At 35.9% G+C, this 15,420-nt stretch overlaps 1 protein-coding gene and 1 pseudogene across 1 annotated transcript; both read left to right on the forward strand.

Annotated features, from left to right (window-relative positions):
- The first annotated feature begins 353 nt into the window (after positions 1-353).
- Positions 354-5,231, forward strand: LOC103961990 (QWRF motif-containing protein 7-like). Its single transcript, XM_048564888.1, has 6 exons — positions 354-392; positions 1,763-2,251; positions 2,618-2,854; positions 2,940-3,025; positions 3,142-3,241; positions 5,154-5,231. Exons 1-6 carry the CDS (start codon positions 354-356, stop codon positions 5,229-5,231), a joined length of 1,029 nt encoding a protein of 342 aa, XP_048420845.1.
- Positions 5,232-11,282: 6,051 nt separating this feature from the next.
- Positions 11,283-15,156, forward strand: LOC108868288 (annotated as a pseudogene).
- Positions 15,157-15,420: the final 264 nt, after the last annotated feature.

A 15,420-nucleotide genomic window follows, 5' to 3' on the forward strand; every position in this document is an offset into this window, starting at 1 on the left:
TCCCATTCTTAACTCGTTTACTCTTATAAACACTCCTAGTTTTGAATCTTTAGAATCTCAAATCTCATTGTTATTATATATTTATATTGCTTTATATACATTTTCGTGTTTTTTTATGATTTAAAAGAATTATCAAGACGAATGTACAAATTGGAGGAGAACAATTTACATAAAAACAAGTTAGGCGTTTAGATTTAATAATACAATGTTATGTGTTGAAAAACGTACATATGTTATTGATTTAATAGAACAAACGTATACTACTGTGACTGTGAACTTATTATATATAAGTCGAATTGAAAATAGGATAAAGTAGAGAAAAATCTTGGCCGTTAATTATCATCCTTACAAGAATGTCCTGGCCAAAAATTGAAACTGTCATATCAAATACAGTAATTAATCATAACTTTAAATTCACAAAAATACAAGTTAAAGGAAGCGAAATGTCAATTAACAATTCTACTCAAAGAAGCAAGGGGTCACAGAAAAAAGTGGGTTGGAAGATGACAAGTATCCCAATCACACATGTTTGCTTGATAAAAGTGGGTTGGAAGATGCCAAGCATCCCAATCAGAAAACCTGTTTTGCTGCGGAGAGGTTAGTTGAAACTTGACATAGAAGCTTTTGCTCACTTGGATGTTCCACATTATTTTTATCTTAGGATTTTCCCTCCTCTAAATTTCCTATCTTGCTCTCCTCTCTTCTCTTATCTGTTGATGTGATTTAATCGTGACTACTTAAATAAGAAGGAACAAAAGAAAACAAGAATTTGGAGGAGAGAGAATCTTACTCCATTTTTATCTGTTTCTCTAGTTAACACATGACATTTTGTTTGGCCTGTGATGCCACCACATTAGCGTCCCGGAGGATGTATGTAAGTTGTTCTCTATTTGTTAGGGATTTCGTATGATAATAAAATATTGACTATGGTTAAATTTTAGTAGATGCTAATCTACTACAAATGAAAATGCTAATATAATAGAAAAGAACTATCTTTTGTGTATACTTTCTCCTATTTCGTTGCTACTACGGGCTTAACGCAATCGATCAGATCATATAGATATCCTTCAACACAACATACGTCATTGAAAGGGTCTTGGAGACCCACCAAAGCACGAAAGCCAGGCTCTTTCAGAAAATGGATTCCTAATGGTATTATTCTTCACTTGTAAGTGAGAGGTTTTAGGTTTGATTCTCGCCAAAGACGAATTTGAACCATATGCTAGCCCATTGTGAAACTTAGCTCACTTCTCTACCCCTTTAATGTAGATACTACAATAGAGATTAATTGTTGGAGTTTCAATGTAAATTGGTGTACATTCGTTGAATCAAAACGTCATGAACTTCGTTGTAGAATTTGACCAAACAAAAAAGGAACTCGATCATAAATTGCTTAGTTTGTATTCCTGAAACAGATAACAGCTTAGTGGTTAAATTACCCATAGGATGCTTGTAAATTTGTAATTAAGTGGCAAACTTAACTACGAGGTTGAAGATTCTTGGTGAATTTCTTCCTTCAGTTGAAGTACGCAATGTTACTTTTTCGTGTGACATTTACTCATATCACAATATGTGATCAGATTCAATCTCGTCGATAAAAAATGTAGATTCGGTGGATCTTCATCTCAATATGCTTATATTTGAACGATTCATGTGGATCTGCTTCCATTAAATATGAAATTCAAAACAAATCCCTTGTAAATTCGTAATCACAAATTTAAGTTTATAATTAAACATTTTCTTGTACACTTATGATTTTTAGTTGGTTTTACAATTTTGTACAAAGTTCGCTATAAAATCCATTTGCTTTTCATCTCCTCTTCACCACAAAGGTGGCCAAGAAGATATCACTGGACAACAAGGTACTAATAATTTAGGTCTAAATACGAGTTTTGCTAAGTTGCAGCGAGGGAGTACTAGTCCTAGTCCAAGTCCACGCCCTAGAATATCAGTGTCCGCGCCACCTCCGCCGTCTCCGTCTGCATGGGCTTTGTCCCCGGGACGGTCTTTGCCGCGCAAGGTGACACCGGATCCCCCAGCGGCAACGCCTTCGGCAAGGGCAGCTAGGGTTAAGTCTAGTGGTGGCGGGGTTCGTGGGGTTTTAAAGTATTTTAGGCTGCAGAAGAAAGTGCCGCCGATACAAGAGGAGGACTTCCAACGGTTTCGGATTTTGCATAATAGGCTGCTGCAGTGGAGGTTTGCAAACGCCAGAGGTGAGGCTGCTAAGCTTGCTACACAGAAAATTTCACAGGTACTAGTTATACATTAATGCTTAATTACTACATTGCCTCTGACGGTGTTGTAAATTACAATTTGCCTCATGATGTTCCCATGACCCGGGTTCACCCCCTAAACCATGTTGTCGTTGCCCACTTTTTTCACGCCGTTAAATTCCCGTCAAATATACCGTCCAACATGTTTTCGAGGCATGATCGGAGTCCGATATTGTGCTTATTTGTGTTCAAGTAAGAGTCAAATGTAACGAGCTCTATTTGTGCCACACCAACACTTAAGTATTATTCGAACACACTTTTGAGGGGTAATATAGTAAATGAGGCCTTCTAGTTAACTGGTGCACTATGTAAATTTGCTTAATAAATTGTCTTTTATTTTTCAGGATAAATTGTTTAGTGAGTGGCTTAGAACATTGAAAGTGAGAAACTTCATCCTAGACAAAAGAATACAAGTGCAAAAGCTCAAGCATGAGATTAAGGTGTACCAGATTTTGAACCCACAAATTTTCCTACTGAATGAAAGGGGAAAATTGGATAAAAAAAATCAAGAATCCATCAGCAGGTTGGTGAGAAAATTGTCAGGAATTTCAAACACAATCCCTTTGGTCAGTGATGCTAACGTATAAGTTCAACTCTCTCTTTTAGTCAGGATAGTTTGTCCGCTTGTTACACTTAACTTTGAATCTCTCTTTCTGTATATCGCAGGCAGATGTGGCATCTGTATACGAAACCATGACCGCGGCCATGGCTGCGATGGAAGGTAATTTAGGAATGGTCTCTAAACTACTGCCGCAGGTTAGTTCCTCTTTATACAGTTAATTAAAGTAGAAAAAAGCCTAATTTAGTTTGATATCTTCCATTGGATCATTATTTGTATATAATTAAGTTCTAATTCGGATGATTTTCTTCAACTGGAAAAGGTGCTTTACATGGTTACGGAGCTATTAATCGAACAGAACCAACAGAGAGACTTGGAGAGTAATTTAGCCTTGGTTTCTGCACTTGCGGTGAGTCGTTTATCTTTCTGTCAAGCTCATGCAATTTTCTAAGTTACATATGGAATGGATCGATGACACAACTTTTTTTACATCATTTTTTACATATGTTTTTATGGGTCCATTTTGTAATGTTTTTTCAATGATCCGATTCGTCTATCTTTAAAATCTTCCCTCATGATTCATGTCTACAAAATATCACCACAATCTGTGACCATATGACCGTTGATTTAAGAGTTTAGGATGTTTTTAGAGAATAATATTCATTTATTTTCTTCACTACAAATGAATGTCTTAATCATCTTAAATTTGTCGAATTTTTGCAAAGATAATTTATGAATGATCTAAAAGATAGACAGTTCAGAACATTAAAATAATTACATAGTGGGCCTGACAAAAACACGTGTCAAAAGTTATGTGAAAAAAAAAAAAAAAGATGGCACGGATGCGCCACATATATATATATACAGTGGCGAAGCCAGGAATAAATGAGGGGAGGGGCAAAATTTAAAAGCGTTAATAAAAAAAAGATAGACAACCAAATCCTTTTACATGTTAGACAAAATCAATGTCGTTTATAATGTATCAATACAAAGAAATATAGTTACAATTATGCGGACAAGGTTTCAAGTCATAAAAGCATGGCATAATAGGTTCATTATTAATAAAAGCAAAAACATCTCTTTCAATGTGAAAAACCAAGCTATCACTCAACAATGGATTTCCATTTTGCTATGCAGGTGTTTTAAAATATTCATAACACTGTTTCTTATAGTTTTGTTCAATTACGTAACTTTATAATGGAAAAAAAAAACTTAGACTCTTAATTTTATGGTATAGTCTACTATATGACTAATAACTAATTAAACTAACAACTTAATTAATCAATATCAATAATCACATAAATTATTTTATAATCATATAAGCTATTCAATGATCATTAATTCAATTCACCAATAATAAACCATTTCATTCGTCAATAATCATATAATTCATATCAATAATTAACGATCAATACCATAAGCTATAATTCCATATCAATTAACCACACTTCTTATTAAATTATCAATTAGGAATTTAAATTAAAAAAACTAGAAATTTAACTTAAAAATTGGCTTTAAAATCCGGCTTTGAAGCAAAAGCTGCTGACTTGGTTTGGAACTGAAAGTTGCTTGCTAAGGCTTGACTTGAAGGCTGTAAATGAAGGGGGTAATTTGGGCAGAATAACTGATTTGGGTGAGGGGATTGGGAATTTGGGACTGGGAGAATAAAGGATTAATAGGGCCGAGTGGTCCCCATATTGTATTATATATTTTTTTTCATTGAAAAAACCATGATGGGGTTAGTGGGTGGTCCCCATATTGTATTATATATTTTTTTCATTAAATCAAACGACATCGTCCTTCCTTTCGTTTTAGGCCTGAACTTTTCAGAAAAAAAGAAAAAGAAAGAGCCACCGCACGCAACAGCAGTAGCAGCAGCAAAGAAAGAGCCACCGCACGCAGCAGCAGTAGCAGCAGCAAAAAACATAACCCTCACCTGCAAATTTTCCGACGGACCAGAGGGGCAGCTACTCACTCCTGGGCTTCATTTTCGGCGAGAGGAGGGGCAGTCGCCCCTCCTTGCTCCTCTGTAGCTTCGCCACTGTATGTATATATATATATATATATATATGAACATACCGTAGCAAAATCATTTTCAGTAACTGAATTTCCAAATAGGGATTATTATTCAAATTTACATTATTAATCAAGGAGAAAAACTTAAGCACGGATACCTCCAATCGTAGAGAACCCCCCAAAAAAGCACTAGAGTTTTTCTGAATTTAATAATTTAATGTGAATAAAATTTTGCAAATTAAACATATTTTTAGAGGCAAATAATTAATTGGAAATTGTAGATTGATCTTATGTTTTATTAACAGGAGGAGGAGGCAAGTGTAAGAGCACATCTCATCCAATCGGAATCAATGTACTTCTTGCCCCCCAACAAATTCTTATAAATTTGATCAATGAAATGGTCATCTTCTACTTAGACGATCCTTCGATTGTTGTGCTCATCTTCATTTACCTCCAGTGTGATCTTTTATGGCATCAATTCTTGTTCAATAGTAGGACATACTAGAGCAAAAAAATAGTTATCCCAACGTGCATACCATACTTCTCCTATAACAAACATCACGTTTTGTTCTGATGTGTATATCCTTTTGTTCCTGTAAAAAATATCATATGTTATCCAGTGTGCATACCGACATTTTCCGTACTACATATAAGGTGATCTTGGTCCATGCATGTATGAAAATCTTGAACATAGTTGAACCCATTGCTTATTTAATACTTTCATCCTTTGGATTGAGTTTTATTTTTATTTTATCAGGTTATTTATGCCATGCTTAATTATTATTCAATAGCCTAAACTTGGCGGGAAAAAGAGTATGTGTGCACCCGTAGGCCTAACTTGAAAATTCAGCCCATTCAATCTTCTCACTTAAGACCTCTTCCAACTTTGAAAAGAATGATAAAACAAGCTTGTTTTTACCATTGTTACATAATCTAATTAGCCTTAATAGCAAGTAATTTTCTGATCCAAAATAAGTCAAAGTAACTTCAAACGAAAACAGTAGTTGGTCACTGAGGCAGAGAAGAATCCAAGTTCTGGTGCCTAACGATATAATACCAAAGGCAGCTTAACCCTTCAACAAAATGGAAGTTTGTCGCCATAATCAGTTCTCGGGATGTAGATGTTAAATATTTCAAGAATATATTTATATATTCGCGTTGGCTGAAAAATTGGGTATTTACTCAACTGTTGCTTCTCTTCGAGTGAAGCATTGCAGCTATTAGTTTTTAAGTGTGTGTGTGTGTGTGACTTCGTGTTGCCTTGTGCAACATGTGTGCGCGAAAATTGATAGTACCGAAAGGTTGGATTTAATTCAACCTTGTACCTTTTGGTTGAAGTGCAACTTTTGGTTAAAAGACATGATGCTTATTCAATTGTTTAAGTAGAATTAAAAATATGTAATTACTCAATATTTATTTTCTGGAAATTCTAAATAGAAAACATGTTTTTTGGGTTAACACTATTAAAAAGGGTTGTAATTGTATATCTTCAACTAAAATGAAGGGACTCGATGAACGAATGTTTTAATGCCTATAAATACCTTTTGTGGCACAATGTTTCACACACAATTTTCAGAAATTTATTTCTATATTCTTTATTCTCTTCTCTCTCCATTACATTCATACAACTTATTTCTAGTTATTTCTAAGGGAATAATTCGGTTTTGCTAATCGAGTATTTCATACTTTGTTATATCCTATAAGTGATTTGCCAAGAACCCTTTAGCAAACTCATTTGAGTGTGGGCAAATAACACTTTAAGGAAACGATTCAAGTTGTACCTCAAAGTCATCATTTGGACTATTCTCTGTATTTCAACATTTACCCTGACAGTAGATAGACAGTTGACACTCCGCCATTGTAAGACTCCATCGCCTCTGCCATTATGCTTGTTTCATTCTTTTTCTTCTTCACCATCATTACTAGACGAAACAAAATCATGTTTGCTTGATAAAAGTGGGTTGGAAGATGACAAGCATCCCAATCAGAAAGTCTGTTTTGCTGCGGAGAGGTTAGTCGAAACTTGACGGAGAAGCTTTAGCTCACTTGGATGTTCCATGTTATTTGACAAGCATCCCAATCAGAAAGCCTGTTTTGCTGCGGAGAGGTTAGTCGAAACTTGACAGAGAAGCTTTAGCTCACTTGGATGTTCCATGTTAATTTTATTTTATGATTCTCTTCCCTTCAAATTTCCTTGTCCTCCTCTTCTCTCTCACTTTCTTCTTCGTTTTTTCTTTATAAACAAGTCAACACAATATGTTGATGTGACTTAATCGTGACCACTCAAATAAGAGGGAACATAAGGAAATGAGAATTTAGAGGAAAGAAAATCTTACTCCATTTTTATCTGTTTCTCTAGTTAACACTTGACATTTTGTTTGGCCTGTGATGGCATCACATTAGCGTCCCAGAGGATGTATGTAAGTTGTTCTTTATTTGTTAGGGATTTCGTATGATAATAAAATATTGACTATGGTTAAATTTTAGTAGATGCTAATCTAATACTAATGAAAATGCTAATATAATAGAAAAGAACTGTATTTTCTATATACTTCCCATGTTCCGCTGCTACTGCAGGCTTTACGCAATCGATCAGATCATATAGATATCCTTCAACACAACATAGGTCATTGAAAGGATCTCGAAGACCCACGAAAGCACGAAAGCCAGGCTCTTTCAGAAAATGGATTCCTAGTGGTATTCTTCTTCACTTGTAAGTGAGAGGTTTTAGGTTTGATTATTTCAAAAGACGAATTTGAACCACATGCTAGCCCATTGTGAAACTTAGCTCACTTCTCTACCCCTTTAACGTAGATACTACAGTAGAGATTAATTGTTGGAGTTTCAATGTAAATTGGTGTACATTCATTAAATCAAAACGTCATGAACTTCGTTGTAGAATTTGACCAAACAAAAAAGGAACTCGATCGTAAATTGCCAAGTTTGTATTCCTGAAAATTATGACAGCTTAGTGGTTAAATTACCCATAGGATGCTTATAAATTTGTAATTAAGTGGCAAACTTAACTACGAGGTTGAAGATTCTTGGTGAATTTCTTCCCTCAGTTGAAGTACGCGAAGTTACCTTTTCGTGTGAAATTTACTCATATCACAATACGTGATCATATTCAATCTCGCTGATAAAAAATGTAGATTCGGTGGATCTTCATCTCAATATGCTTATATTTGAACGATTTATGTGGATCTGCTTCCATTAAATATGAAATTCAAAACAAATACCGTTAAATTCGTAATCACAAATTTAAGTTTATAATTGAACATTTTCATGTACACTCATGATTTTTAGTTGGTTTTACAATTTTGTACAAAGTTCGTTATAAAATCCATTCGCTTTTCATCTCCTCTTCACCACGAGGTTATGAGAATTCATCTAAGACTTTTCGTTAATATTCTCGAGTTTGAAACACTATTTTGGCAACGTTTTTGGGCATCGCTATTATTTATTCCACTTATTGTTTAGTTTTCGAATTAAATATTATATTAAAAATACATTTGAGACCCCGTAAACGTTAAAACCAATTCCAAGTGTCTTATAAAGTGTCCTTTAATGCTATAGCAAAATATTTTGTGAAAATAAATAATTTTAATTTTTCCCAGAAAAAGCATGTGTGTTAACTCTACAGTTTTTAGTTGGTTTTACAATTTTATCCAAAGTTCATCATAATATCCATTTGCTTTCACCTCTGCTGCACCTTGAGATTTTGAGAATTCATGTAAGACGGAAATGACAAGCCGGTAGTTGATGCTCGCCACCACCAGATGTCACCCCGGACGACTGGGTGAGGATCAATAGCGTGGTAAAGATCTTTCCTATTCCAATTTATCTATTTATTTGGCTTTTTTGTTTTTTCTTCATACGTTACTTATTTGAGTAACCACTATTAAATTGAAATATCTTTAAATTTATATTTTAAATCGTTGGTTTCAAGTGTTTAAATATGAATATAATATATTTTGTACATAAAAGTATATTTTGAAGAACATGATTGTGGTAGTTTGTTATAATGGTAAAAGCAATAAAAGAAAAATTAATAAAAAAAAATTATTTTAAAAGGGGAGGATCGGTATGAAGCTGGCGATTTCTGTAGAGAATAGTCACTACTATGCTACCGAAATAATCCATACAAAAGCGGTAGCAAAGTACCGATTGTATCATTTTATATTTTATTGATTTATTTTGTACTTTTTTCTTTTCCCATCAAATATTTTTTTTCTTCCTATGTTACTTTATTTAGAATCAAATACCTTTAGATTTATATTTATATTCTTGTTTTTGAGTGTTCTCACATGGATTATTAAAAAAAAATCACTAAAAGTACATTTTGTAAAACATGAAGATGATAATTTGGAATTTTGGTAAGCGAAAAACGAAAAATTTTAACAAAAATTAAAAAAAAACATAAAATAAATAAAATTGATGGTTCAGAGTGTAGGAGCGTGTGAATAGCAGCGGACCATAAAAATAACATTCTGAGTTCAGTGCGATTTAGTGCTTGGCGCACTAAAAAAAAAATTTCTTTGCCGTGGAGCGGCTGATAAACTTTTTTTTTTTAAATGAAGAAGTTACAATGTTAAAGGTGACGACTTTAGTGTGAATTCTATTGTGGTTGATAGCGACTTATAAATGCCTCACCCCAGTACCAATGCTTCGTCCAGCCAACCATGGTTGACCAGTGCTCTGAGCATGCCTCTTTTTTGCATGCCTCATTTTCCACACGTCGCCCACCTCGTTTGTGCACAACTTTTTTCTACCTTGTTTTTTGTGAACGGTGCCTACCTCATTTTTTGTGAGCGGAGCCTGCTTTGTTTTATGTGCACAGATATGCCATCCCACATCGTCCAGGGGAGTGATCCTTATATATATATATATATATATATATATATTCTCATCCCTACCTAGCACGAGGCATTTTGGAAGCTCACTGGCTTCAGGTTTCATGGGAACTTCGAAGTTAAGCGAGTAGCGCACGAGAGCACTCCCAGGATGGGTGACCCATTGGGAAGTTCTCGTGTGAGTTCCCAGAAACAAAACCGTGAGGGCGTGGTCAGGGCCCAAAGGGGACAATATCCTGCTACGATGGTGGAGCGGGCCCGGGAGGTATTAGAGCCTAACCCTGGTCATGGTGTGCCGACGAGGACATTGGGCCCCTAAAGGGGGTGGATTGTGACATCCCACATCGCCCAGGGGAGTGATCCTTATATGTATATTCTCATCCCTACCTAGCACGAGCCCTTTTAGGAGCTCACTGGTTTCGGGTTCCATGGGAACTTCGAAATTAAGTGAGTAGCGCACAAGAGCACTCCCAGGATGGGTGATCCATTGGGAAGTTCTCGTGTGAGTTCCCAGAAACAAAACCGTGAAGGCGTGGTCGGGGCCCAAAGCGGACAATATCGTGCTACGGTGGTGAAGCGAGCTCGGGAAGTGGTCCCCCCTGGGTTGAGATGTGACAACAGAACCCACGTTACCCACCACATATTCGCTTTGGTGCTTACTTTGCCTTCTACTTCAGCACACCGCCGCGAACTTTCCACAGTCATGAGCATGTTTAACGCCATTGACGAAGTGAGGGTCCTGCGTGTTTGGTAACGTCTCGAGAATGTGCTTATCACCCCTGCCCTTCCAAAATGAGTGAACCTTATTTTGGCAATGTTTTGGGCCTCGCTACTATTTATTCAACTTATTGTTTAGTTTTCGTCTTAAATATTCTATTAAATATACATTTGAGGCTCAATAAATGGTAAAACCAATTCCAAGTGCCTTATAAAATTTTCCTTAACTTATACGAAAAATATTTGGTGAAAATAAAAAATTTGCGTTTTTCCTAAAAATTATGTTAACACTCACGGTTTTTAGTCGGTTTTAGAATTTTGTGCAAAGTTCATTATAATGCATAGTTTTTATTTTTGGGTCGTTCTATTCACACATACTTTTTTACTTCTTTTTTACTTCCCACACAATCCTCTTAATTTCTGGTCATATGATCGAATAAATTTAAGAAAAATTAAAGGACGAAAATTAACAAGCAGTATGTGGAAGGTAAAAATAAGTGTGGATATCACATTGTAAAAATAGAATCATGCATAGTTGCTATATATATTTATTTTTTTTCTGAAGCGTTGACCAATGAGATAGAGTAAGCTATAAGGTTGGTGGGAACATTCTTATGTATTCCAGAGTACTATCCGATATTTCGAGAATTTTAAATTTTAAATTTTTGTTTAAAATATAAAAATTAAGATTTAATGATTCTTGAAGGTTGGTGAGTACATACTGACTAACATGACCTGATGAATTAATTAAACTCTATTTTGCATGCTGAATCCCAACGTGTGACCAACTTCCCTCAACATCCATTCTTCTTAAATATTAATCAAAGTCATCACTGAAATTAGTCCCAGAAATTAGTTCTTGAGATGGAAAACACATACATATCACGCAGGCAGCAGTAGCCCAGCCCTCGACTTCTCAGAAGCAGAAGTGGAACTTCTTCGACCCCGACCCTAACCCTACCGCAAAACGTTTCACGTTCATGCACTACCACGCCAAACAACAGCCAAAGATTCATCACCCCCCGGCGCTCGAAATCCACCGTAAAATCAAGAACCAATAAGAATCACGAGGAAGAGAAAGTACACGCACTCAAGCAAAAGAAAGGTGGCCAAGAAGATATCATTATTGGACAACAAGGTACTAATAATTTCGGTCTAAATACTAGTTTTGCTAAGTTGCAGCGAGGGAGTACTAGTCCTAGTCCAAGTCCACGCCCTAGAATATCAGTGTCCGTGCCGTCTCCGTCTGCATGGGCTTTGTCCCCAGGGCGGTCTTTGCCGCGCAAGGTGACACCGGATCCCCCAGACGCAGCGCCTTCGACAAGGGCAGCTAGGGTTAAGTCTAGTGGTGGCTGGGTTGGTGGGGTTTTAAAGTATTTTAGGCTGCAGAAGAAAGTGCCGCCGATACAAGAGGAGGACTTCCACCGGTTTCGGATTTTGCATAATAGGCTGCGGCAGTGGAGGTTTGCAAACGCCAGAGGTGAGGCTGCTAAGCTTGCTACACAGAAAATTTCACAGGTACTAGTTACACATTAATGCTTAATTACTACATTGCCTCTGACGGTGTTGTAAATTACAATTTGCCTCATGATGTTCCCATGACCCAGTTCACCCCCTAAACCATGTTGTCGTTGCCCACTTTTTTCACGCCGTTAAATTCCCGTCAAATATACCGTCCAGCATGTTTTCGAGGTATGAACGGGGTCCGATATTGTGCTTATTTGTGTTTAAGTGAGAGTCAAATGTAACGAGGTCTATTTGTGCCACACCAACACTTTAGTATTATTCGAACACACTTTTGAGGGGTAACATGGTAAATGAGGCCTACTAGTTAACTGGTGCACTATGTAAATTTGCTTAATAAATTGTCTTTTATTTTTCAGGATAAATTGTTTAGTGTGTGGCTTAGAACATTGAAAGTGAGAAACTTCATCCTAGACAAAAGAATACAAGTGCAAAAGGTCAAGCATGAGATTAAGGTGTACGAGATTTTGAACCCACAAATTTTCCTACTGAATGAATGGGGAAAATTGGATTAAAAAAAAATCAAGAATCCATCAGCAGGTTGGTGAGAAAATTGTCAGGAATTTCAAACACAATCCCTTTGGTCAATGATGCTAAGGTATAAGTTCAACTCTCTCTTTTAGTCGGGATAGTTTGTCCGCTTGTTATACTTAAGTTTGAATCTCTCTTTCCGTATATTGCAGGCAGATGTGGCATCTGTATACGAAGCCATGACCCCGGCCATGGCTGCGATGGAAGGTAATTTAGGAATGGTCTCTAAACTGCTGCCGCAGGTTAGTTCCTCTTTATACAGTTAATTAAAGTAGAAAAAAGCCTAATTTAGTTTGGTATCTTCCATTGGATCATTATTTGTATATAATTAAGTTCTAATTCGGATGATTTTCTTCAGCTGGAAAAGGTGCTTTACATGGTTACGGAGCTATTAATCGCACATAAACAACAGAGAGACCTGGATAGTAATTTAGCCTTGGTTTCTGCACTTGCGGTGAGTCGTATTATCTTTCTGTCAAGCTCACGCAATTTTCTGATTTATATATGGAATGGATCGATGACACAACTTTTTTTACATAATTTTTTACACGTATTTTAATGGGTCCATTTTGTAATGTTGTTCAATGATCCAATTCTTCTATATTTAAGATCTTCCTCATGATTCATGTTTACAAAATATCACCAAAATCTGCGACCATATGACCGTTAATTTAAGAGTTTAAGTTGTTTTTAGAGAATAATATTTATTTATTTTCTTCACTACAAATGAATGTCTTAATCGCCTTAAATTTGTTAAATTTTTGCAAAGATAATTTATGAATAATCTAAAAGATAGATAGTTCGGAACGTTAAAATAATTACATAGTAGACCTCACAAAAATATGTGTCAAAAGTTATGTAAAAAAAAAGAAAAATGGCGCGGATGCACCACACACACACACACACACACATATATATATATATATGAACATACCATAGCAAAATCATTTTCAATAACTGAATTTTCAAATAGCGATTATTATTCAAATTTACATTATTAATGAAGGAGAAAAACTTAAGCACGGATACCTCCGATCGTAGAGAACCCCCCAAAAAAAGCACCAGAGTTTTCTGAATTTAAAATTTTCATGTGAATAAGATTTTGCAAATTTAACATATTTTTAGAGGCAAATAATTAATTGGAGGTTGTAAATTGATCTTATCTTTTATTAACAGGAGGAGGAGGCAAGTGTAAGAGCACATCTCATCCAATTGGAATCAATGTACCTCTTGCCCCCCAACAAATTCTTATAAATTTGATCAATGAAAAGGTCATCTTCTACTTAGATGATCCTTCGATCGTTGTGCTCATCTTCATTTACCTCCAGTGTGATCTTTTATGGCATCAATTCTTGTTCAATAGTAGGACATACTAGAGAAAAAAAATAGTTATCCCAATGTGCATACCGCACTTTTCTTATAACAAACATCATGTTTTGTTCTGATGTGTATATCCTTTTGTTCCTGTGACAAACATCATATGTTGTCCAGTGTGCATACCGACATTTTCCGTACTACATATAAGGTGATCTTGGTCCATGCATGTATGAAAATCTTGAACATGGTTGAACCCATTGCTTATTTGGTGCTTTCATCCTTTCGATTGAGTTTTATTTTTATGTTATCAGGTTATATATGCCAAGCTTAATTATTAGTATACTACTCAATAGCCTAAGCTTGGCGGGAAAAAGAGTATGTGTGCACACGTAGGTCTAATGGGCTTGAAAATTCAGCCCATTCAACCCTCTTACTTAAGGCCTCTTCCAACTATGAAAAGAATGACAAAATGAGCTTGTTTACCTTTGTTACACAATCTAATTAGCCTTAATAGCAAGTAATTTTCTGATCCAAAATAAGTCAAAGTAACTTCAAACGAAAATAGTAGTTGGTCACTGAGGCAGAAAAGACTCCAAATTCTGGTGCCCAACAATATAATACCAAAGGCAGTTAAACCCTTCAACAAAATTGAAGTTTACCGCCATAATCAATTCTCGGTATGTAAATGTTAAATATTTCAAGAATATATTTATATATTCGCGTTGGCTGAAAAATTGGGTATTTACCGAACCGTTGCTTCTCTTCGAGTGAAACATTGTAGCTATTAGTTTTTAATAAATATATAACATACTACATATTATATGTGTGTGTGTGTATGACTTCGTGCTGCATTGTGCAACGTGTATGTGTGAAAATTGATAGTACCGAAATGAAAAATACGTACTGAATCCTACTTCCCCATATACGCCATACGCAAACTACACACACGTACATGAATACATGTGCACATGTGTATACATAAGAATCTGTACACACACGTACATGAATACATGCGTATATGTGTATATGTAAGAATCTGTGTGCATAAAGTCCAATGATATGCTAATCATAAACATATTTAGGAAATTCATGTTTAGGTTGCAGGCTTGCAGCTGCCGAGCATACAATTTTTCAGTATATCACAAGAAGTAACTTAGGGCTTCTTAAATTTCAAGTAGACGGGTCATGAGCCCACTCCAATAACATCGATACTGTCCCCACTTGGACACTTGCTCAATCTGTCAGGTGTGGGACTTTAATACAAAAGCCATCGAAGCAGAAGCTGCTGACTTGGTTTGGAACTGGAAGTTGCTTGCTAAGGCTTGACTTGAAGGCTGTAAAGGAAGGGGTAATTTGGGCAGAATAACTGATTTGGGTGAGGGGATTGGGAATTTGGGACTGGAAGAATGAAGGATTAATAGGGCCGAGTGGTCCCCATATTGTATTATATATATTTTTTTCATTGAAAAAACCATGCTTGGGTTAGTGGGTGGTCCCCATTTTGTATTTTATAGTTTTTTTCATTAAATCAAATGACGCCATCCTTCCTTTCGTTTTGGGCCTGAACTTTTCAGAAAAAAAAAAAAGAAAAAGAAAGAGTCACTGCACGCAGCAGCAGCAAAAAACATAA

Source organism: the organism of the source record quoted next, unplaced genomic scaffold (assembly GCF_019419815.1).
Source record: "Pyrus x bretschneideri cultivar Hongxiangsu unplaced genomic scaffold, Pyrus_bretschneideri_v1 Contig4, whole genome shotgun sequence".
In the NCBI taxonomy this organism is placed as follows: domain Eukaryota; kingdom Viridiplantae; phylum Streptophyta; class Magnoliopsida; order Rosales; family Rosaceae; genus Pyrus; species Pyrus x bretschneideri.

What these genes read in the sequence shown, in the direction of transcription:
- LOC103961990 (XM_048564888.1), top strand. Translation starts at nt 354, where the DNA reads ATGTCCTGGCCAAAAATTGAAACTGTCATATCAAATACA. An exon ending in CTACACAGAAAATTTCACAG is followed by an intron (nt 2,252 to 2,617) that starts GTACTAGTTATA and finishes TTTATTTTTCAG; the next exon opens with GATAAATTGTTTAGTGAGTG. An exon ending in CCTTGGTTTCTGCACTTGCG is followed by an intron (nt 3,242 to 5,153) that starts GTGAGTCGTTTA and finishes TTTTATTAACAG; the next exon opens with GAGGAGGAGGCAAGTGTAAG.